At 56.7% G+C, this 23,561-nt stretch overlaps 2 protein-coding genes across 3 annotated transcripts; one reads left to right on the forward strand and one right to left on the reverse strand.

Moving 5' to 3' along the window:
* Positions 1 to 104: 104 nt before the first annotated feature.
* Positions 105 to 8,977, forward strand: ADPRS (ADP-ribosylserine hydrolase). 2 transcript variants are annotated; one of them, XM_032710075.1, is made up of 7 exons: positions 113 to 358; positions 895 to 991; positions 1,712 to 1,919; positions 2,009 to 2,193; positions 2,282 to 2,382; positions 7,172 to 7,398; positions 8,024 to 8,977. In XM_032710075.1, the coding sequence occupies exons 1-7, from the start codon at positions 127 to 129 to the stop codon at positions 8,186 to 8,188; spliced, it is 1,215 nt and encodes a 404-aa protein (XP_032565966.1). In that variant the 5' UTR covers positions 113 to 126; the 3' UTR covers positions 8,189 to 8,977. The 2 variants fall into 2 exon arrangements, with proteins under 2 accessions (XP_032565967.1, XP_032565966.1); XM_032710076.1 differs by lacking the exons at positions 7,172 to 7,398; positions 8,024 to 8,977 and adding an exon at positions 2,879 to 5,029 and having other exon boundaries at positions 105 to 358.
* COL8A2 (collagen type VIII alpha 2 chain) lies at positions 5,782 to 18,087 on the reverse strand. Its single transcript, XM_032710074.1, has 3 exons — positions 17,997 to 18,087; positions 14,971 to 15,179; positions 5,782 to 10,583 (listed from the first exon to the last, which is right to left on the reverse strand). The coding sequence occupies exons 2-3, from the start codon at positions 15,143 to 15,145 to the stop codon at positions 8,662 to 8,664; spliced, it is 2,097 nt and encodes a 698-aa protein (XP_032565965.1). The 5' UTR covers positions 15,146 to 15,179; positions 17,997 to 18,087; the 3' UTR covers positions 5,782 to 8,661.
* Between the last annotated feature and the right edge of the window lie 5,474 nt (positions 18,088 to 23,561).

A 23,561-nucleotide genomic window follows, 5' to 3' on the forward strand; every position in this document is an offset into this window, starting at 1 on the left:
GGGTTTGCTGTCGGCACCTCGGTCCTCCGGGACGCTAGGGGGCAGTGTCCGCGGAAACGCCTTCCGGCGTTTCCGCGGACACTGCCCCCTAGCGTCCCGGAGGAAAAAGACGCAGCTCGGGACAAGATGGCGGCCGCCGGTCCGGCCTCAGGCCCTGGGCGGCTCCCGGCTCGTCCCCGGCCCGGCCCCGCTCGTTTTCGGGGCTGTTTGGCCGGGGCGTTGTTGGGGGATTGCCTGGGAGCTGTTTTCGAAGGCAGAAGCGTCGTGAAACTGCCGGAGCTGCTGAGTTTCCTCAGAGGGCTGGAACCGGCGCCGCCTGAGGAGGAAGGGGGAGAGGCGGCGGGGAGCGCGCGAGGAGGTGGGTGAGGGAAGATCAGCTTGTCCCGCCCCTTCACGCACCCGGCTCAGCACCCCGGAGATTAGGGTTGGACCCTTATACCCCCCAGGATCAGGTGTTGGGGTGCCGTCCCCCTCCTTCCCCCATAGAATCCCCCGATCTGGGATACTGTGGTTCTGTGTTGACATGACTCTGATGTGCCTCTAGATATCAAACACTTTCTCCTGGATCCTGTTAACCATGAAGTACATGCTCTCTGGTTTTAGCTGTGGATACAGCTATCTGGCTGTGCCAAGCTCAGAGTGCTTAAATCCCAGAATGGTTTTGGTTGGAAAGGACCTTAAAAACATCTCATTCCACTCCCTGCCATGGGCAGGGACACCTTCCACTGTCCCAGGTTGCTCCAAGCCCTGTCCAACCTGTCCTTGGACACTTTCAGGGATGGGGCAGCTGGGCAACCTGTGCCAGACAGGCCTTGGGGGATCAGGGAGGTGCTGGCAGAGGGCAGGAGCAGTTTGTCCCTGGCTGGGGGTGTCACCCTGTCCCTCCTGTCGCAGAGTCGCTGCCCTACACGGACGACACAGCCATGAGCAGGTCGGTGGTGCAGTCCCTGCTGGCCAGGGGGGAGTTCGACGAGGTTGACATGGCCAAGAGGTGAGGACAGAGCCTCCTGAAGGTGAAACCGTCACTGTGGCTGTCTGTGGAGTCACTGGTAATTTGCGGAGGGGAAAAAAGTCAGGACAGTGGTGGTTAATCCTGTAATTTGGTGTGTGCTTGGCCCTGCCCTGGACCTGCAGCAGCATTGGCTGCAGTGTGGGGTCAGAGTCTGCCTGGACATGTCAGCCCTCTGTGTGTTCACCTTTGGGGAGCAGAATGCCTGGAGAGTTCAGAAACACTTAATTTCATGTTTATTTGTTGCTACTTATGTTTGTGCTGCCCTTAATTTAGTGAGGGAATAGGAGTGAGCTCAGCTTGGCTTTGTTTATGATCCATTTCCCTCTGGAATCCCCAGCCCTGGGAGCATTTGGTTCCACTTAAGGGAGAGCGTTTCTTTGTTTAGAAAACTCTTCCATTGAACTTGAACAAAAGACTTTCCTTGTGGTTGTGACCCACGGAAATGTTTCCAGTTTGCTTCTATTTCGAGGCAAAGCTGAGAGGGAAACAAGTGGGTTGTGGAAGGTGGTGTTTATACACCCTTTCCTCCTTTCACACTTTTTCAGGAATTGTTTCCTTGTGGAGCTGAACCCCTGACCCCTGACTGTCACTGATTCACACATGTGTTATTAATTCAGTTTAGCAAGAGGCTTCACCCAGTCACAAACACCAGTAACAGACCAAACCCCCCGTGTGTTTGCCCTGCCCTGCCCACTCCAGGTTTGCTGAGGAGTACAAGAAGGAGCCCAACAGGGGTTATGGGATGGCCGTGGTCAACGTCTTCAAGAAACTGCTGAGTCCCAAGTGCAGCGACGTGTTCGAGCCCGCGAGGGCCCAGTTCAACGGGAAGGGCTCCTACGGGAACGGCGGGGCCATGAGGGTGGCCGGCATCCCCCTCGTCTACGCCGACACCCAGGATGTCAAGAAGGTACTGGAACGTCCTGGGCTCCCCGGGGTGTCCCTGGTGCCGGGGCAGCCCCCTGGGAAGCTGTGCTGACGCCGGGGTTTCCTTGGCAGTTCGCGAAGCTGAGCGCGGAGCTGACCCACGCCAACTCCCTGGGCTACAACGGGGCCATCCTGCAGGCCCTGGCCGTGCACCTGGCACTGCAGGGAGGGCTCAGCAGGGAAACCTTCCTGGAGCAGCTCATCAGCCACATGGAGCACGTGGAGGCGGATGACAAGTCTCTCAGCGACGCCCGGGCGTGAGTAGCTGTGGGGGAAGCACCAGCTCTGCTGTGGTGGTTTGTTCTGGCTCTTCACGTTCTCCCCCCCTTCCCTCTCTGCTTGCAGGCTGGGATTTGAGGATTTACCGTTTTCCAGGCGTCTAAAGAAAATCAAGGAGTTTTTGGAGTTCAGCAGCATTCCCAAAGAAGATGTGTTGTTTGAGTTAGGTGAGTACCTTTCTTACTATTAGCATTAGGGAAGAGCTGGAAGCAGGACTACCTCAGCAAGCCTGGTAGGTGTGTCTTCCCCTAGAGTTCTCTCTGTGCTACCTGTTGGGCACAGAATGTGCTGGAAAAGCTACCTGTACTGACCTGTCAGGAATTGCAAGTCTCTACCCAGTGATTCCTGCTCTGTGTTGTGTCTTGCTAAGGAAAACTGATCTTGCATAATACATCTTAATATTCGAAGATCTCTTAATGGCCAGTGGGTTGTCATGTTGAATGGGGACAGGTAGATGTGTATGGCCAGACTATACTGGTGTAACTGGGAGTTGCTCTCTGGGATGTGAGTGATACTGGGGAACAGGGGGGATTTCTGAGGCACAAACCTTTGCACCTTCTCCTGATAAAATCCATGATACTGGTACGGAAAGTCAGTGGCAGCAGGAAGTTGCAGTTGGAAGAGGGAAGGGAGCCCTGAGGGTAATGGCCGGGTGTGTTCCAGGCAATGGCATCGCTGCTCTGCGCTCCGTCCCCACTGCCATTTACTCCTTCCTGCGCTGCATGGACGCTGATCCCGACATTCCCGAGCACTACAATGCCCTGCAGAGAACCATCATCTACTGCATCTCCCTGGGGGGGGACACGGACACCATCGCCACCATGGCGGGGGCCATCGCCGGCGCCTACTACGGCGAGGAGCAGGTGCCCCCGAGCTGGGAGCAGAGCTGTGAGGCTTTCCAGGAGACCCAGAGGATGGCCAAGAGCTTGTATGAACTCTACTGCCAGCGGCTCTGAGCTCCAGGGGAGCTCCAGGGGTTTCCTGAAGGCGAAGAGATGGTCACCTCTGGTTTTGTGGTCAGATCCAGCGGTGGATCCGTGCCGTCGGTGACACCAGCAAGCCTCACCTGGGAAAGGTGCCTGCTGCTGTCAGCTGGGAGCATGAGCTGCCTTGGAAGGGAGGGGACATCCCCTGCAGTCATGGATCAGCTGGGAAGTGGCTGCACGTGGCACCTTGGACAGTGGGTGCAGCTCTTCTGAGTGTACAGGAGTGTCTTGTTTTCCATGGGATTTCTGCTGCTTACTTTGTCCACCGTTGTGCCATTTGTCATTGCAGTTACTGGGGGGTGTCTGAATCTGTGGACTTTTTCCCTGTTTTCCTCTGCTCCTGTGTCCGTGGCCTGTGTTGTGGTGGTCAGTGGCCCATCCAGTGGCTTTGGGAGGCTCCACACCCCTCGCACAGCAGCAGGTCACTCTCAGCTGGTCAGCTAAGGGATGTCACAGGAGTCACCAGAGGCCTGGGTTGTCCCCTGTGCTGAGTGAGGATGCCAGAGCACAGACCTCCCAGGGAGATTTGTTCCCCCAAAGGCAGAATGAGAAGTGCCAGAGAAAGAAGGGATTTCTTTGCATCACTGGTGGCGCTGTGAGAGACCTTTGTTGCCTGCAGACAATCCCTGCTGGGAGAGGGTGTCCCTGATTGCTGCTGCTCCTGTGTCCTTTGCCCTGTGATCCAGCAGGCACCATCACCTGCTGCATTTCGTGTTCCCTTGCACAGCTGCTGTCACACTGCTGCAGCTGCTCTGGCTGCTCCTGTGCTCCTCACTCGTGCATCCCACATTTTTAACGTCCTGTGTATCATGTGTCCCCAGAGCACCAAGTGAGATTCCTGTTTAAATCACGGTATCACAGTACTCTGAGTTGGAAGGGACACACGAGGATCACAGGAGTCCAGCTCCCAGGGAGACCAAATATGGGGTGGAGATAGCTGTGAAACCTGGTGTCACAGGGGTGGAATTCCCAGTTCTCTCGGTGGTAAAAGTGACTTGAGCAGGATGCAGGAGTTACTTCTCACAGTTCTAGTCCTCTGTATTGGATAAGAATTACCCAAAATTAGAGGGGAATGTGGGTTAATTGGGGGAGAATTTATCAATGTTTAGAAGCAGCTGGTGCTGGTGGCCAGGAACACTCTAGCACAGCTGTATTCCAGAATTTCACATTCAAAACCTTTTCCTGCTGGAGCTGGTGAGAAAGGGAGAAACAGCTTGGGAATGGCACGTCTAGAAAAGGGTTGGAAGCTTTTTTTAATAATTGAAAACAAAAAGTCATCATATGGAAGCGTTTATAAATTTGAATGTGACTCTGTTATTTCTCCAGTATTTCTTGTGACACCGGGAAGTGCCCGTTGTGCTCCCCGGTGGTGTTGGCACGTGGGGGCTGTGTCAGGCTGCATGCAATGTGGGAATCTGGCTGCCACAGGTCCTTCCAGTTTTCCTTGTAGTCTGCTTCCTTCAAGTGCCAGTCTTTTGTGTGATACTTTAATGGGTTTTCCTTGTATAAGTGGATTCTTGTCCTGGGAACATGTGGAATTTTGGCCTGTTGTATATTTCTGTATTGTGCTGCAGATCTGAGCTGTAAAATGTCAGGTTTTCCACATTATTCTGCCAGAGGGGCGACCAGATTCATGGAATTATTTAAAAGAAGATATTTTTCTTTTAAAGCAGCTTTATAATTTTAAATGTTTGGAACTCACGGAGAGCAAAGAGCTCCTGTTTAAAGACTAGAGCTTGTTTTAGGCCAAAATTTAAACATGTACTAAAACCTTTAGCTCTGACTTCCTCGGAAAGGAATAAAATCCCTCAGTTATCTTTGTTAATTAGCCACTGCTCCTGTGTTTTGATTCAAGTCATGAAGTTGTGCTTCCCTAATGCCAGGAGTACCAGGAGTGGCTCTTGGTACCAGGGTGAGTTGGCACTGGGCATTGCAGGGAGGGTCACTGGAGAGGCACTTTCCTTCTCAGGAAATCCAGCCTGTGGTGATGGTGCAGAGACCAGGGGATGTGCCGGGACCCTGTGACTGGCAGCACAAGGATGGCTTGTTCCTTGGAATGACTTTTGAAGGTGCCTGCATGGCAGCCAGGCTTCCCTGGGAGTGCTTCACCTGTTACAAGGAACATCTCCTTTGCCAGGTGGGAGAAAACACATTTTCTTCTCTTTATTCTTTATACTCTGAGCCTCAGAAGGTGCTTTGCTACAGGTGATTCACCAGTCCTGGCTGTTTCTGAATCACTTGGGATGGAGGTTGGCTGTAGAATAAAAAATCATGGGAAAAAAAACCCACAAAGAAGGGAAGGGGAATCCCCAACGCTTCACCCTAAATTCCTCAAATTAATAACTGCCTGCCTGGAAGGGTCTGGGTTTCATCCTTTTTTAAAACTGAACTTCTGGAGACAGGAATCTTTTCCTTAATCAGAAGAAATAACCTCTTGCATAAGGATATCAACAAGGGAATCTGCTGGGTGTGAGTGAGGAGATTTGAGGAGGAAGGAGAGTATAAGAGAACTGTGTGAGGCTGAGCAAGTCCCAGGACAAAGCACAGATGAGCCCACCTTTATACAATAAGTTTTATTGATGTTTTGTCAATACAATCAAGTACTGCAGTTTTAGTTGTGAAGAGCAGGCCAGTTTTGGGTCACAAAGAGTGCATTTTAAACCAACTTTTACTAGGACAGTGCATGTAATAAGTATTTACAAAACTAAAAACCTCTATATACTAGGTTAGAAATGAAGATACTAGAGGCAAATTTAAAAAAAATAGTAAGAATTTGAATATAAAAATGCACATTGTAATGCAGTTTTCAGCATTAAAAATAGACACTTCATCCAACCCAACCTTTTTTATTCTTGTGATTGAAACCAAAATCCCACGCGCTCACACACACGACAGAAAATAATCCTTTCTGCTGGCGAATATGTACTCAGTATTCCAGAAAAAAATCCTTCTGGAGGGTGAACAGCCTCCCTCATCCTGTGCATCGTTTTTTTTTTAGCCTAACTATGTGCGTGTAATATCTTTGCTTTCCACTAGTGTGTAAATGTAAGAGGTTAAATAGCTGCAAGGAGTGATTATGGGTTTGCTCTGCACGTGAAGGGAAAGTGGAGTTGCAAAACAATATCTACAGCACGAAGGAGTTAATCTGGGGGGTGGTTACAGTGAGGAGTTTGGTCGTTGCTTTTTGCCAGCTCGAACGAGAAGTTTGGAGTGAAACAGAACAGAACAAAAAGAGGTGGGATGTAGGGTAGGCACAGTATAAATAAGTCGCTGTGAGGAGCAGGGTGAGGCTCCCACCAGGTGTGGCAGCTCCTGGCCCTGCACAGGTTGTGTGGGGCCAGACCAGCCAAGTCCCTCCCTGTTCTCCACAGGGAAGGAGATAAATCCCCTGCCAGCAGCCTCCGCTCCCAGACCTGGGCTTGGAAAAAACATCAGAGCTTCCCCTTTTAATTTTAGGGACTCTCTGTGTATGGGTCCTGTTCCTGCTGGGAAATAACCTGTTACAGTCACAACCCAAATGGTCCTGACCCCACCCCGCCCTCAGAAGTTAAAAATGTCCAGTGGGATCTGACACCTTTCAGCTTGAGAAGTTTCATCTTTGCATGAAACTTGCAGCTTTAAGGAGAGAAAATCCTAGGAGGGGACACAGCCCCAACAGGCAGTGGCTGGAGCACTGCCCTTCCAACTGCCAATTTCCTTCTTGTGTTTTTTTAATTTCAGGAATAGGTGTGTTTTTGAAAGGAAGCCCTGGATGGCAAGAGGCAGAAACACAGGACAAGCTTGAGGAGAAAAACAAACAAACAAAACAGAAATAGGAAAAGGAAAGTTGTTTAAATATCTTGTAAGAGTCCATCCGGAGGACAAGTTCAGTCCCAGCCTTGCTGTGTTTCTTTGGCCATCAAACGGGCTGCAGGAAGATGCAAAGGTCAGAGGTGCTCAGCTGGTGACCACATTGTTGGTGTTTCTCAAGGATGTGCCTTTGCAGAGGGACATGCAGTGGGATGCACATGGATTGACTTCAGCAGCGTGTCCCTGGCCTGGGATGAGCAGAATCCCTGTCCTGTGAGTGGCAGTGACTGTTCTACTGTGAGAAACCTGCAGAGCCATGGATTCCCTTGTTACCTGTGCCAAGGGACAGAGCAGCCAGGTGGGCACTGCTGTGCACACCCAGCCCAGAACCCTGCAGCTCATACTCAGGTCAGTAACACTTCAGCACTGGGGAGACAAAGTGGTAACAACAGAGAGATGCTGATTTTTTTAACCTAAGTCTCCGAGTGGCACTGGGGTTGGTGCCCTGTCACAGGTACCTATTGCACTACACTTGTAAGTAACACTGTGAAGTGGATCATAGCACCGTGGTGAGATCACTGCATGGGCAGTTAGAACTGTTTTTTCTTAATGCCAAGATCCCCAGAGCAAGGGGGGGCACCAATGCAAAAGTTCCCACATCCCGAAATAAACAGGAAAAGCAAGTTGTCCGTCAGTGGCACTTCCTTGTGGCACAACAGCTGGCAGTACCGTGAGCCGGGCTCACAGTGCCCTCCTTGTGTGGGCAGAGATGCTCCCGAGGCCAAGCAAGTCTTTGGGCTGCAGAGACAGACAGGACAGGACCAGCCCTTGGACTTCCCAGCAGGTGAATGGAGAGAGCGGATGGTTGTTCATCCCAGGGGTTCCAGGTTCCCTCACCTCCTTTGGAACAGGTCGTGCCATCCTCCCAGGTACCAGTGCCTGGATGTTTTAATTCCTAAAGGTGCTGGGGGGGAGGGTTCAAAATAATATTTACTTCTTAGAAGGTGCTTATGCAAAATGTTCCACTTTTTAGGATTATAAATCCAACCACACTGAATCCGGAGTGAATCGGAGAGACTGCCCCAAAGCAGAGTCTGGAAAAACAGGCGTCAGCAAGCCTGGAACTCGGGCATCTGATGGTCGGGAAGGAAATTTCTCAATCCAGCATGGATCCCTGCTGCTGTACGGGTTTGTGTAAGTGCTGGGACCCTGTGTAGGTTACCAAACACACCAGCCATGACACAGCTGGATTTATTTATCCAGCATTCCAAATGGGAAATGAGGGCACTTGATACAGACCAGGAGGGTCTGGTCTTCCAGCTGACCCTCTCTGGATCACAGAGCCAGATCCTTGCCATCCCAAGCGTGTTTCTGTGTTTGATGTCCAGTCACTGGGGTAAAATTTATTCCAAATATGCTTTGCTGAGGAAGTTGTTCCCCTCCCTCCCTTCTCCCTTCCCAAAAAAAAAGAAAGATGGGTAGATGTCTCCTTCCCGATTACCCTCGTGAATCTTGGATCAAACAGCACAAAGCAAGGTCCCACAGCAGCGGCTTGCGCGTTCTTCCCAGTGACTTTTCTTTTTTGTATTAATTTTAAAACACTTTTTTATCCAAAAAAAAAAAAAAAGTTTATGGCTAAAGTGGGTGAAAAGGAAACGTGCCCAACAGCCGTTATGTGGGGCAGAGCAGGAACCCAGAGAAGGAGGAGTGGATGTATTCCGTGGAGTACAGCCCGTTGGCCTGGTCCGAGGGCATTTGTACCCACACCTGGTCGTTCTCCTTGAGTTCAAGCACGGCACTGCCCGAGGCCTGGTCCAGGTACCCCTTTTTGTACTCGTCGTAGGTGTAGGTGGCCGGCACGTTGTTCTTGTACAGGGCCACCCAGACGTTGGTCCCTTTGACGTGCACGTGGTAGGCGAAGTAGTAGATTCCGGATACGGGGCAGGTGAAGATGCCGGTGACCGGGTTGTAGCCGTTGTGCCCGTTGTACAAGGTCCGGTCAAACTTGACGGGCATGCCGGAGGCGGGGAAGGGGGAGGTGAGGATGGCGGTGAAGGCGGGCGCGATGCGGGCGGCGAGCTCCCCCCGGCCGTACTGCGGCTTGCCCGGCTTCCCGTTGCCCAGCACGGCGCCCTCCACGCCGCCGTCCGGCAGGTGCAGCCCCGCGATGCCCGTCTCGTCCAGCACCCCCGGTGCTCCCGGCGGCCCAGGCGGCCCCGGTGGGCCTGGTGGCCCGTTCAGCCCCGGCGTTCCCGGCATTCCGGGGGGCCCAATGGGTCCGGCCGTTCCGGGCTCGCCGGTCTTCCCCTCGCCAGGAACGCCAGGGAGCCCGGGCTCCCCTTTCAGCCCTGGTAACCCTTGTGGCCCCATGGGACCCGCGGGTCCTTGCAATCCTGGAATGCCTGAGGGGCCCCTCAGCCCTGGCTGTCCTGGGATTCCACCGTCCCCTTTGGGCCCAGGGCCACCCGTTAATCCGGGCACCCCTGGGAGGCCGATGAACCCTGGTTCTCCTTTGGGGCCTGTCGGGCCAGGGGGTCCCACTGACCCGGGCAGGCCCCTTTCTCCTGGCACCCCTGGCTTCCCAGCAAAGCCACTGGGGCCCTGGTCGCCGCGCATCCCCGGCATTCCTGGGGGCCCACTTGGCCCCACGTCCCCCTTGGATCCGGGCAGCCCGTGCTTGCCCGGCAGCCCCATGGAGCCCGGTGGGCCCGGCGGGCCGATGATGCCAGCAGGGCCCGGCTCACCCGGCTCCCCATCAACGCCGGGTTCCCCCTTGTCACCGATAGCTCCCTGTGCCCCCGGCTGCCCACGGTCTCCTTTCAGGCCGGGCAAACCCGGCTTCCCATAACCCGTTGGGCCTGGCAGACCTGGGAGGCCACGGATCCCGGGCTCTCCCTTTGGTCCCATGGGGCCCTGTATCCCTGGCACCCCCGCAGCGCCCGGGACCCCGATCCCGTCGATCCCAGGGGGGCCCCGCGGCCCCACAGGGCCAGGCTCCCCGGTGACACCAGGCCCGCCCGGGGGGCCCATGTCGCCCTTGCCCCCCGGCGCTCCTGGCAGCCCGTCAAGGCCGGGCTTCCCAATGCCGACAGGCCCGGGGGGCCCTGCAGGGCCAGGAGGGCCCCCATTCCCCCGGGGCCCTGGTAACCCCGGCTTCCCCACACCATTTTCACCCTTCATCCCTCGCTCTCCACGGGGACCTGGCTCTCCTTTTGGGCCAGGCTCGCCCCGAAAGCCAGGCAGGCCAGGGCCACCCTGGGGACCCGGCTTCCCATTGACGGAGAGTCCAGCTGGCCCGGGCAGCCCAGGGGGGCCGGGAAGTCCTCTTGGCCCTTGCTCCCCTCGCATGCCAGGCTCACCCTTGGCTCCAGGCATCCCTTTCATACCCGCCTTTCCAGGGAGTCCTGGGATGCCAGGTTTCCCAATGCCCGAGAAGCCAGGAGGCCCAGCGGGGCCAGGCTGGCCGTGCATTCCTGGCTTCCCTGTGCCTGGTTTTCCTGGGTAGCCGGGGGGCCCAGGGGGTCCACGTGGGCCAGGCTTCCCTGGTGGTCCTGGCTCCCCTTTGAGGTCCATGGGCAGCATCGGTGGCATGTCTGTGGAGAGAGGAGACACGAGTGTCACTGGGGCCAGCGCTGGACAAGGACTGTGCCGCTGTGGGATGTCAGAACTGGGGCCTCTGCACTGCCTGGGCTGGGCTTACAGGAGGACCCTTCCATTTAAACGTGACCACAGTGGCTCACATCAGCAGGCCTGTCCTAAGGCAAGACCCAGGCCAGAGCCCAGAGTGCTAATCCCAGCCTTACATCCCTCCACAGATGTCAGGTGACACCATGGAAGGTGTCAGCACAACCAGCGCTTGCCTTGGGCTCTGGCAGCATTGTTCGGTGATGAGTTACTGCGGAGTGTTTTTAGGAGCTTGGATTCAAATCTCCTGCTGCTGCCTCACTTCCCAGCAGCCTCAAAAGCACTGTGGGATTCAGTCGCTCCTGCCTGGGCTCAGCTGAGAGGATGGCGACAGAGCAAGCCAAGACCGAGGATAATCCCTTCACCCCATCCCGCGAGTCCAGGGCCTCGGGAGACCTTTAATCCTTTTGGATTAAAAAGAAAACTCTTGGACATGTACTCGAAAGCCTGAGGAGGCAATGGGTGTGTGGGTTAGGCCATGCCCACAGTGCTCGCTGGCACAGCTCCCTAGTCCAGCAAGGCAGAGAAAAACCAAAAAGGAAAAAAGCGCTGGAGATGGAGGAGAAGCCAAGAGCTGGGAGGGAAATGCAGCCTCAGCTCTGTCCAAATGAGTCAGCCCAGCTGGGAATAGGCCGCAACCACTTGACATTTCAAGAATTTATTGAGGTCTTTTGCAAACGGATATAAGAAAGAAACTAATGGGCTGAGAGTCTCCAAAGGCGAGGAGAGGCAGATGACATGCCCACCGCAGCTCGGCATGGAAAGCGCAGACGTGAGCATAAATAACTCCTTGAGGCCGGCCCAGGCAGGGTGTCACCTCCCACGTGACACCGGGAATGGGTGAAAAAGAATAAATCAGACAAACTCTTTTTTTGGGAAGTCTGAAATGAAGGAAACACTTGACATTCGCACCTACACAGGACGATGACAAGAAACGCGAAAGGCAGAGGAAAGGGCCTTGACATCTTGGGTGAATTGTAACCAAATCTGCCTAAGGTAGATCATTCCAGTTGGGAAGAGATCTGTACAGATTCCATCTGGGATGGGAATGCATCCTGACTGGGATGGGAGCAGGACATGAGGCTGTATGCCTGGGCATGATGTTGTGGAGGAGGCAGTGGGGTCCCCAGGGTCTGCCAGCCTGGCCCCCTCAGTGAGCCAAGCATGGCCTTGGGAGCAGGGACACCCATAGAGCTGGGATCTGCCAGCACGGAGATTTCCTCACTTGATGGGAAAAGCTTAGGGGAGATTTGAGACACGTGAAAAGAATAACTGTGGCAGCAGCAGGCACCGCTCCCAGAGCATCAGAGGTGGCTTTGCTGCCCTAAGCACAGCAATTAGCTCCGGCCCTTCCCAGCCTGGTGCTGGCGTGTTTTCCTTTGGGTAATGGAAACATTTTCAGAGCTTATCTATAAATCAAAGCCTGGCCCACAGCCCCAGCTGTAGCCACGGTCACTTGGCTCCCTTCATGAAGGAAATACTTGTCTGTCATGACATTGCCACTGGATTTCTGCAAACTCCTGCTCCTCACCCCGGAAAACCATGTGGGAAAGAGGGCGAGGAAGCTGTGCAGTGCTGCACAATTTCTGGGGTTTGAATCCTGGAAAAAATTTTCTCGAGAAGATGATTTCAATGTGCTTTCTCCCCCTACTTTATTTTTTTTCTTCTTGCAATGGTTTGAAAAGAATTAGTTTTCTAGGTCATTTTGCATGGAATCCGAACAAGGATCTACAGCTGAGCCCACGAAGGAAGGAAAAAGCACACACACACTCTCTCACACAAGGCAGCGGAGAGAAACGCCAGGCAGGAGCTGCCAGCTCGCAGGCGGCCAAAAAAGCAGACGGGAAAACCAAACCGGGGCCGTTAGCAGAGAGAAACTGGGACACTGCGGCCCCGCTGGTGTCCGATTTCAAAAGCCCATGTCTTACCACAGACACATGTCTCGGAGCTCTGCGCTTCACAGCAGCAGCGTGGGGTTCTGTGCTCCCCTCGAGCTGCCATGAATGTCAGCGTGGAGCCAGCTGGGGCAGCGGGAAGGGGACGGGGCAGGAATGGCCCCTGTGAGCCCCCACCTGGGCACCACAGAGTGTCCCACCTCCTGAGGAGCACAGACCAGGTGGGTGCTCAGCCCCTCCTGCCTGGAAAAGTGACCCAGCAGTGCGGACCGGCCATCAGAAGAATAATCCAGCGGGATGGGAAGTGGTTCCCAGCCAGGAGCAGCCAGCAGCAGGCCTGGCCAGCGCAGCCGGATGACACTGCAGGAAGGAGAGGTTGGCTGCTCCGTGGAGGAGCCTGGCCGAGCTCATTCCAGAGCTGCTGCCAAGCCCTGTCTCGTGAGAGAGTTTCACAGGCTCACGGGGACACTGTGTGGGATCGGTGTTTTAGCACCTCTCAAGCTCTGCCCCAGCAGCGGGTGCCCCAGCACAGCACCCAGCAGTGGGTTTACCTGGCAGCAGAGCCACGGACGTGGTTTCCGTTTTGCCGAAAATAAACCCCAATGTGCATTTTAGCACTTAGCAGCGTCTCCCACCCTGAGCTGCCTCTGTGCTCCTGGGGCAGCCGCTTTTGGGTCAGAAAAGGTGTCTGGCACCCTGAGGGAACCTGTCCCTCACTAGGTGGCACCTGGAGGCAGGAGGGACCCCCCCTGTGACTCCCCAGCCAGAGATCCCAGGCCTGGGGCAGCCGGGGGCCCCCCCAGCTCCCCGCAGGGTCAGGGTAACCCGCGGGGGCACGGAACAGCCCCGCGCCATCGCGGCAAGTCAGCTGAGCTCCCCGAGCAGGGCAGAAGGCCAGCAGGGATTTTCCTTGCCAAATTAGAGGTTAAGCAGAGATGGGAGCTTGGTGGGATCCAGGAGGCACCGGCTTCCCCAGCTGCCTCCGTGCAGTCCTGCACTTGGTGGCTCAGGCTGCAGCTGTCCCTGTGTCCCCCACCTGTCCTCTCTTTCCCAGGGGTTCAGGAGAGTAATGTCCATGGGACTGCTGTGCTCTGCCCTACTCAGTGTCCCCTGTGTGCCTGCTCTAGGCTGGCAGAGCTTGCCCAAACCACACCTTGCCCCAGCCTGGCACTTGCTGCTCTCCCCACAATAGATGGTGCTGCTCTGAGGCAGCACAAGCGGCTCCCGTGCATAGGAAGAAGGAGAAAAGAGAAGGGAAAACAGCAGGGAGAGATTTGAATCCAGTCCCACCAGCAGCTGAAGTGTTCCTGTGCTACGCTGGAAGGTTTTGGCTCTGGCTGGGATTCAGGGAGCAGCTTTACAACAGCTGGGAAGGGGGCAGGGAGGGGGGGCTCAGAGCATGCTTCGGCTCCAGATTTTGCTGTGTGTTTTCTGACACATGTGCTGAGCTGAACTCCTGATAAGCCATTCAGCCCCGCAGTAAATCAGCCACCGGCAGCCCAGCCTTCTCCAGTTTCTCCTCCCAAAGCCAGGACTTCAGCTCCTGGGAGCGTCAGGGTCTGTGAGAACCCACAGGGAGGCTCTGATGGCTCTTCCCGGGGATCAGGCACCGACCTGGCAGCTCTGGGCACCCAAACCCAGCACTGCCCCATCCTGTGGCACTGCCAGCAGCCTGGGATGGGCACAGGTCCCGAGGGCAGCTGGGGGCAGGGGTGACAGAAGGCTGGGGGCCCTGCAGCCCTGGCTCTGTGGAGAGATGGCCCTGGTGCCTCGGCCCCTCTGAGTGCACATGTCACTCCATGGGGAACGATTTAACATCTGAGGAGTTTCTGGTTGCTGCTCTCCGAGGGAGGAAATGTCTCTCTCCTGCTCTTCCTTCGCCAGACTGGGTTTCAGCTCTGGCCTTGGCACTCTTTCCTTTCCCAGCTGGTGCAAAACACAGACAGGGAAACGGAATAGGTGGAGGAGTGGAAAAAGCCTTGCTGGGACGGCTCAGGTTTAACAGCAGTGAGAGGCAGAGGGGCTGAGCGCTGGGGCTCCTGTGCCTCACAGCTGGGACGGGCAGCAGGGTGGGAGCAAGAGGCTGGAGGGTCCCCTGTGTGTCCCAGCTCCCAGACTGAGGGACCCACGGGTGCCCCCCCAGCCCCAGCAAAGGGGGGGCCTCTAAGCCTCTCCCTGTGTCCATCCTGTCCTTCTGCAATAGGTTAAGGAGACTCAAAAGGCCCCTTGTGCTTTGTCAAAGATGTTCTGGACCCTCGGCTGTGCCAGGTGACTCCCAGGGGCTCCAACCCCGAGGGTAGGGGGTGACAAGTGTCCGGTGGCTCTGGGGTGCCACAGCCCCTTCCCGCTGTGCCGGCAGCTCTCCCGTGTCCTCCCATTCCCCGCAGAGCGCGGCCCTTACCCAGGTACTGCCCTTTGCCTTCACGGAACGGGGGTCCCAGGGGTCCCTTCACCATGGGCTGCATGTACTTGACCTGGGCGTAGCCCCCCACGCCGCCTCCCATGGCTGATCGAGGGCCGACCACCATCACCACTGTCACCATCGTCACCAGCAGCGCCACGGCGTCCGGCAGCATCCTGCTCCTGCTCCTGCTCCTGCTCCCACGGCTCCTGCGGACAAAGCAACAGTGAGAGCGGGCACCCATGGCCCCCCTTGTCCCCTCCGCCTCGCAGGGACCATCCAAGGGCCTGGGAAGGATCCCAGTGGGAGCAGGACTCCCTCAGCTTTGCCTTTTCGTGGACCAGAGATGCCCTGAACACGTCGCCCTTCCTGACACGCCGTGACTGGGAGATGCACAGTAAACACATAGTTTATGAGCAATAACCAATGGTGGGTGCCCAGCAGAGCCTTCCAGAGGCTGCCCTGGCACCTGTGAGTCTGGGGTTATTTCCACACCAGGCTCTCTTGATATTTTTAGTACATAAGAGGGAAAAAAAGTCAAATGAAAAACCCACAGCCCACCTAACCATCACCGATGTTGCTGTCACACCCCTCAACTGAGCAGGGCCTCTCCTGAGGAGACCCGTGGCCAATGTGGCCGTGGCTCCTGTGGGAGGCTCAGGCTGCCACTGCAAAGTTCTGCTGTCCTGGGGACAGCCAGGTGACTGCTCCAGGTGACTCCCAAATGGGTGCTGGACCAAACCCACAACATTGGAGCTGGAGACTCCCGTTTGTGGCTCAACTGCGGCGCTTTGCGGGCAGCACCGGGGGCTCACATAGGATGAGGGATCAGCACGGGAGCAGCAGCCTCAGCCTTAAGTGCTTGTTTATTTAAAATAAACCCCCTCTATAAATACTCTCTTCCTCCAGCAACTTTCCCTGCCGGCTCCACGCTGCAGAGCTGCAAACAGATTGATTTGCAAAGAACATTTATTTTCAGAAGCTTAAACAACACGTGATGCCAAAGAGATTTTTTTTGCTGATTTTCTTCCTTCTCGCAATAATTGACCCGTGGTGGTTATTAATGAGAATTAAGCTCCCGGCCTGTCCTGCTGGGGAGCAGGGGCAGGGCTGCTGCGTGCCAGGATTTCATCAGAATTTCCTGAATCGCTTTTGCTGAAGCAGCAGTGGAAAAAAAAAAAAGCTGCAGACTAGAGAAAAAACAACCCAAAACCCCCCAAATTAGAACAAAATTAAACCAAATTAAGTCAAGGGAGCGGGGAGCCCTGGCACAAGATTGTTTGTGATGCCACAGGGGCTTTGGCAGGTTGTTGAAGTCTCCAGGGATGAGGAAGCCTTGACTGCTGCTCCTCCTGCCTGGAAAATGCCCTCGGAGTAGCTGAGGGCAGGAGGGGACAGGGATGGCCCTGCCACCGGCTGCGTGAGGGAGCTGTGAGGATGCAGGTGGCTGTGAGGGATGCCAGGAGAGGAGCTCAGCTCTGCCCATCCCACCACAGCCACGGGGCCAGAGCGGTGCTGGAGCCACCACAGCACCCGGAGCCGTGGCTGTGGGTCGGGTGGCACTGCCGGGGACACGCGTGGCAGCCACCCCCGGCCTCCCTGGCAGCACGGCCGGGGCCTCACCAGCCTCATTGTTTTTCTGTCTTCAGGGTCGAGGAGAGGAACGCTTCTTTTATGAAGCATTATTTTACAAGGATTTGTTTAAGGGAAAAAGAATCCCATTTTAAGGGATTGCAGCTGTAAAAATACAGTTTCTGTTAAATAAAAGAGGAGAACAAACCCCTGAATCAGCTATTTACTTGTTTTCCTTACCTGGTATGACCCCTGTGCCTCTGTCTCTGCCTCCCTCCCTTCCCAGCTCTCTCCTCTCCCACCTGAGCTGGATTCACCCCTGCTCCTCCCCTCTGCCAGGCTGGTTCCAGGATGCTGCTGTGGGAACAGCACCCTGGGGTGGCTCAGCCTCTCACTGCTGGGTGCTGCTTCCCCTGCCCTTGAGGAGACGCAGGACGGAAGGAAAACAGAGCCAGAGGGAAGGGAGAGGGAGGACAAGGGAATCTGGCCACAGTTTTGGTTTGTGCTGGATACAAAATGAAGTTCCCTGTGCCCTCTGTCACCCGGTGGCTCCAGACATGGACTCTCCTGTGTGTTCTCCATTGGTCCAGCCGAGTCATTCCACCTGCTCCCACACTCCCAAGGGGCTGTGGGACAATGGGGGGGCCTGACCTGAGCCCCCCAGGCACGTGTGTCCGTCCCTTAAGGAAGGGAGTCTCTGGTGCTGTCCCCCCCGGTGGTGCCCGGCGTTGGGGCAGGAGGCCTCCCACTCCTACACTCTCCAGGCAGTGATTTAATGAGAATAAAATGGAAACATCTGGAGCCTCATATGATGGATAAAGTGTGCACAACGTGCCTGTGGAGAGGCTCTTTCATGCCTGAAATCTCCTGTGTTATGAACTGATAATTAATCACATGGAGCAGCCGTGCCACACTCCCTTCTCGCCCAGCAGGTCGTGAACGGCGGCTGGTCCGTGGTGTGGATGGGGCAGCTACGGCTGGGGGTCACCTGCCTGTCCTCCTGTGGCTCACCCTGCCCAGCTTGGGCACTACAGCTGCTGGGCTGGGCACTATCCAGCCAGGCTGACATCCTTTGGAGGCAGCTCCATCCCCCTCAGCGCGCTCTGGTACTTCAACCACAACCACCCCTTGCCGCAAAGCCAAGCCCAGCAGGAGCAGCTGAGCCAGGAGGGTTCACACAGGGGCAGCACTCGAGGGGTCTGTGCTGTTCCCTGGAGATGCTGGAGCAGGATGGGGCCTGACAGCACCACATTGCTCAGCTCTGGGGGGAGCAGGGCCCTGGGACCCCTGGCACGGCTTCAGAGCCGCCGCTGCCGCACCGGCGGTGCGAGGGCCGGCTCCCCTGGCAGGCAGCAAGCAGACGTGTTAAAAACCCCTGGCACGCCATGAAAGCGCCGGGAACAGGGAAAAAAATCTCACACTTAAAGCATGAGAAAGGAGACAAGAAATGTCACCTTGTTCTCGCAGGAAAACAACCAGCTCGTGCCACCCCCACGGCTTCAGAACTGCCTGTGGCTCGTGCTGGGCAGCTTGATGAGTTCCTCTCATGCTCCCGGTGTGCTCTTGGTCTTTCCCCATGGAAGGGGCTGCTGGTCCCCACATTGACCCCCTCTCCCTGCAGCGTCCGTGTCAGTGCTCCCGTGTCCTTGGACTGGGACACGTTCCTGTGAGCACCACGGCCGTGCTTCCCTGTGGACACAGCTGGGGCTGTTGGCTGAGCCATGGCTGATTTATGGCCCCTGTTACTGAAATATTAATGAAGGGCCTGGCCGGCCCCGCGCCTGCTCCCTTCAAGGCTAATTATTTTTTAAGTCAATATATGTGATCCACGGGGGATCTGCCGTTGCGACTGAAGGCCGGCACAGCAGGGAACTCGTTTAAACCCGGCAGTCAAAGCGTGGTCATTGCAGGGCACGGCGTGTGCTCACTGGCCCTCGCCCCAGCTCCGGCCCCACATCCACCCCGGGGCCACACCAGCCCCATGGAGGGGCTCAGGGATGAGCCAGGGTGCGGAATTTGATGCACTTCAACTGCACACCCAGGCTCACCGGCATGGCCTCATCCCATCCCTGTCCCTGTCCCCATGCCCATCCCTGTCCCTGTTCCCATCCCAGTCCCCAGTCTGTGCTCTGGGAGCACAGTCACCACCTCTGGAAGCTGTGGCAGAAGTGGCCCCAGGCTGGGGGGGTGGTGGGAAGCACCTCGCACTCGCCCAGGGCAGGGGGACGCAGGGAAGGGGAAGCTCTGGGAGCAGCCGGCGCGTGTGGGTGGGCTGGAGCAGGCGGGCTTGGCCGCCGCCGTGTCCCATCGAGCCGCTCCATCCTCCGGTCATTTACAATAAAAAATAAAGCAGGGAGGATTTCCAAGCCCAACACGGGGCTGGCCCGGCTCCAGCGGGGAGGTCGATGATTTGCTTTGCGCTACACATGCTTTAAAAATAATAATAAACCCAGTCGAAAACGAAAAGTGAGCTACGGAGAGGGAGAGCAGCACGTTGTTTCCGCAGGCCGGGCTGCGAAAGCCAAAGGCATCGGGAGCAGCTCGGCTGAGCAGCGTCGGAGCTCGGGGGAGACTTGGCACCAGCCCGTCCTTAACTGCATGACACCTGATCCCATCCAAGGCTGCTGTACGCGCCGCCGGAGCCGGAGCCGGAGCCTCGCCCGCCAGCAGCCCAGGGAACAAGAAAACATTTTCCTTGACGAAGAAAAAACACCCCACCCCATCTGCAGGGACCTGCTGCCCCTGAGCGGTGCCCGCGCCCGGCCCCGCGTGGAGTGGGATGGGCACGGCGTGGCCCATCATGGCACGGCGTGGCCCATCATGGCACGGCGTGGCCCATCATGGCACGGCATGGCATGGCATGGTGTGACACAGCATGCCCATGGTGCAAACTGCCCGTGGTTCGCTCTGCCCGGAGCCAAGGAGCCCGGGGTCCGGCAGCGGGGCCGACACCAGCGTCGGTGCCACCACTTGATCCCACGGCCGCGGGGTCAGGGCTCAGCTCAGGTGGATTAATGACCCCGGGCGTGTGTGCCGGGAGCGCAGCCGCAGGTCACAGCTCAGGGCTTAATCCCTCACCTCCAGCTGTCAAAACTCCTCGTGAGCACGGCAGAGCCCCGGCGATCGCCATCCCTGCGGAATGACGGGCACCGTGGCATTGGGAAACCCAGACACAGAACCTCGGGTTGGCATCGGCTTGGACCTGGGGCTGGGTGGAAAACCTCGGCATAAAGCTGCAGGAGCACTGTGTTCCTGCCCTGGGGCAAGGGTCAGGCTGGCTCACAGCATCCCTGGGGCGCTGCAGTCCCCTCACCGAAATACAGCTGGGAAATCCCCCATGGAGGACAGCAGGATCCCCAAGGGACGTGTCCTCCTCTTGCCTCGGCCCCCGTGGAGGGTTTCTGCACCCAAGCCCCCCAGTCCTCTCCCTCCCACCAGCCTCCACTGCACTGAAATACCAGACTTGCAGCATTAATAGCAGGGTTCCCTGCCAGGTGCATAGTTTGACCAGTCGGATCACACATGCCAAACCACAGGTATTTTATGAGACGTTTCCTGTTATGAAGACATTTTTGTGGGGATTCATTTTTTTCTTCCCTTCTTCTTCCCACCTCCTCCTCCTCCTCCTCCTCCCAGTAGGATGGAGGGCAGCAGTGGCACTGTCCCTGAGGGCTGGATGGAGCAGAGTGGGAGCTGAGTGCCAGAGCTGGGGCACAGTAGGGATGGGGGTCCCAGAAGGTCCCATCCCCTTGGCCATCCTGGCAGGGTCTGGAGCCCCTCTCCAGGGGGCTGTGGGGGTCCAAATTGCTGTGTGAGCCCTGGCTCGTGCCATGACCAAGCACAGCTTCTTGCTGGATCCTGGGGCAGGACGTGGAGTGTCCACACGGACACCACGGGGCAGGACGAGGGCTGTGAGCCCCAGTGAGCTGCTGGAGCTTCAGGGCATCACCACCTGAGGCTCAGTCAGCCTTGCTCCAGGGACACATAAGCCCCGGTGGCAGCAGTGGGAATTTACCCAGGGTCTGCAGGTCAGAACCACTTTACCCTCACAGCTCCTGCACAGGAACAGCGTTTTCTAAGGCAATGGGTGCTTTGCAGAGAAATCTGCTGAGCCTGGAGGGACCCGCAGAGAGCGATTCCCGGCTCAGGGAATTTGCGGGCACGTGGCCATCGCCCGCAGACATTTACACCTCAGCCTCGTGCTGGGGTCACTGGCTTCATCAGAATGGGCCGTGGTCCAGCCAGAGCCTTCTGGGCAGGGTGCTCAGGGGAGCTCACTCGGGGGGCTGCAGGCTGGGACACACAGGGCAGGGATGTCCCAGAGACCTGCCATGTCCCCACGAGAGTGGGGGTGATGGCATGGAGCACCCCGGTGCTGCTGGAGCCCATCACATCCATGCAGGATCCCAGGGGATGCGGCTCCTGCACCCGAGGGAAGGCAGTGACAGCCCTGCCCATGCATCCCGTGGGAAGGGGACTCCTGTGAAGGGGGAGACGGGAGAAGGGGGAGTCCGTGACAGCACTCAGGTGTTCAACAGCAGCACCTGCCCTGCCATAGGATGGACATCCTCTGGCCTTGCACCACGGCACAGATCGGCTCCAGGAGTGTCCAGGGAAAGCAGCTCCTGAGCTGGCTCCCTGTGCCCAGCAGGGCTGGTGCCTCCCTGGCACAGCGTCACCTCTGCACGTCCCCACACCGTGGATTTCCGCCGGTCCATCCCCTCACCGCCCTCCAACACACTCCCAAACCACCCAAGGTAAAACAGCAAATGTGTGAACTGCTGTGCAACCATCCCCTCCTGTGAGGAACACCAGGAACATCCCCCAGCCCTGCCCTGGCTGCCCAGACGGGAACTTGCCTTGCAGTGTTTATCCTAACAGTCATTTTATTTTAACATCAGGGGTTGAAAGCCTGTCTCCCTGGTTTTGCTGGGTCCTTTGATCTCCATTTCCTCTCCTCTTCCAGCTTTTTAGCAACCCCCCAGGTGAGCCTGGCTGGTGCCAGCACTGCTGCTCCCACACATCCTCAGCGTCCATCCTCCACAAAACCCCTCTGCCACAACACCCGGCGAGATCAGCTTCACCCTTGGGGCTGCACCTCCTCGGGGGCGACCCCAGAGCCCAACTCCCTGCCCCCAAAAGGGCAAGACCGTGTTTGGGGCCCCCCAGCTGCACCAGCAAACCCTCCCACAGGCTGCCACCACTCTCCATCCCACCAGGTTGGTCACAGCCCTTGGGGACTGCGTTGGCTGCAGCTGATGGGACCTGTCTGGAGCAGTGCCGGGGTCCCCCTGCCCTGGGCTCAGCCCGGGCAGGTGCTGTATAGTTGGGGGGTCTGTGTCCCCCCACCGTGTCTCTGAGTCGCTCCCTGCGCCGCTCCTGGGGTTAACGGGGGGAAAATATTGTTTATGCTTCTCTAATATCGGCCTTCTGTTTTGCATTTGCCGTTTCTTCAAAGATAGGGAGCCGCCTCTGCCAAGATTCCAGAGGAGATATCCTCAGCAATGCCGACCGCGCTCCCCACCGCACTCAAAGAAAACAAATGTCAGGCCAAGGATTGATATGAAATAGTTTAAAAATGAGAAAAAGCTGCCTTACAGCTAGGTTTACATTAAAATAAATTTCAGGAGCAGGAGCCTGGGCCGTGTCCCTCCCCGGCGGGCGGCGCGGGGGGATGGGGTTACCTGCGGGGGCGGTGCCGCCGTCCTGCCCTCACCCTGGGCCAGCACCCTCTTCCCCACGCCCTTTCCCACCCCATCCCCATCCCCATCCCCACCCTATCCCTATCCCATCCCCATACCATCCCATGCCTGTCCCTGTCTTTATTTCCATCCCATCCCCATCCCTATTCCCACCCCTTTCCCATCCCCATCCCTGTTCCCATTCTCTGCTGCCCCCCGGGGCCGTGCACCGTGAAGGAGCACTCCTGGCACGGCAGTGCTGCAGAGCTGCTTCCCCATATCCACACCCCAGGAAGGGGATGGAGCGCACGTTTCAGACTGTATTTATGTTCTTTAACTTAATTTACTTTAATTCAATTTCTGTGAGCTGACGCGAGACCCCGGCCAGACCGAGGTGTTTGGTGGAAACTCTGACAAGACACTCCCACACTCCCAAGTGGATTTCAGATTTCCCCTGTGCTCTGTAATGCCCGTTTCAGGGGGCAGGCTGTCTGCCAGGCAGTGCTCCCAGGGCCCTGCAGTGCCCTCACCCCAGTGGGCAACCCCCACGTGCCTTTCCGTTGGGACGGGCGCGGGTTGTGCAAAATCAAGCTGATTTTTTCCCAGAACTTTGCTTGGAAAGAATTTGTCTGACACTGTCACAAGATGTTTCACCATCGCTGAATCAGCGGCTTTGATTTTTCAATTTGAAATTTCTATTTTTTTTTTCCTTTTTTTTTGTTTTCCACATTTCCTTTGTCTCGGAGCCGACAGCCTCACAGGGAATTCCACTGGCCCCACTTTCCTGGGGATTATGCCAACCCCCCATCACCCTGAGCCCCGTGCAGGGGCAGTTGGGTGCCACGTCCTGGGGGACACGAGGGGCCACTCAGTGTCCCCACGTGCACCATCCCTGCCATTAATGATCTTTCAGCCTCAGGTAACACCAACAGGCCACAACCTGCAGCCACACCCTCATTTCCAGGCTCCGAATTTCCAGGGCAATTGAATATCCCGTTGAATTTTCTTCAAAGGGTTCCAGACCCCCCCCTTGCCCAGATCCCTGCACCCACAAACACGTTCATGTCCTGCTGCCTCTGCCTCTCCCAGCATGGCACATCGGCAGAGCCGCCCTGTCCGGGGCACACGGAGCATCCAGACCTCTACAGGGTCATAAGGAAATGGGATGGATTTCATGTGTCTCAGACCATTCCAGGGGAAGAACCACTCCTGGACCCAGGTTGTAGAAAGGAGCCAGCGTCGGGAGCAGTCTGGGAAAGGCCCAGAGGAGCCACTGACCTTCACGGCTCCAGAGCATCTGCCTCGGCGTCGCTGTTACCATTGACCCTTTGCCAAGCA

This window comes from Chiroxiphia lanceolata, chromosome 24, assembly GCF_009829145.1.
Source record: "Chiroxiphia lanceolata isolate bChiLan1 chromosome 24, bChiLan1.pri, whole genome shotgun sequence".
Taxonomy (NCBI): domain Eukaryota; kingdom Metazoa; phylum Chordata; class Aves; order Passeriformes; family Pipridae; genus Chiroxiphia; species Chiroxiphia lanceolata.

What these genes read in the sequence shown, in the direction of transcription:
- COL8A2 (XM_032710074.1), bottom strand. Translation starts at nt 15,145, where the DNA reads ATGCTGCCGGACGCCGTGGCGCTGCTGGTGACGATGGTGACAGTGGTG. An exon ending in AGGCAAAGGGCAGTACCTGG is followed by an intron (nt 10,584 to 14,970) that starts GTAAGGGCCGCG and finishes CTCTCTCCACAG; the next exon opens with ACATGCCACCGATGCTGCCC.
- ADPRS (XM_032710075.1), top strand. Translation starts at nt 127, where the DNA reads ATGGCGGCCGCCGGTCCGGCCTCAGGCCCTGGGCGGCTCCCGGCTCGT. An exon ending in GGCGGGGAGCGCGCGAGGAG is followed by an intron (nt 359 to 894) that starts GTGGGTGAGGGA and finishes CTCCTGTCGCAG; the next exon opens with AGTCGCTGCCCTACACGGAC. An exon ending in ACCCTGCAGCTCATACTCAG is followed by an intron (nt 7,399 to 8,023) that starts GTCAGTAACACT and finishes TCCACTTTTTAG; the next exon opens with GATTATAAATCCAACCACAC.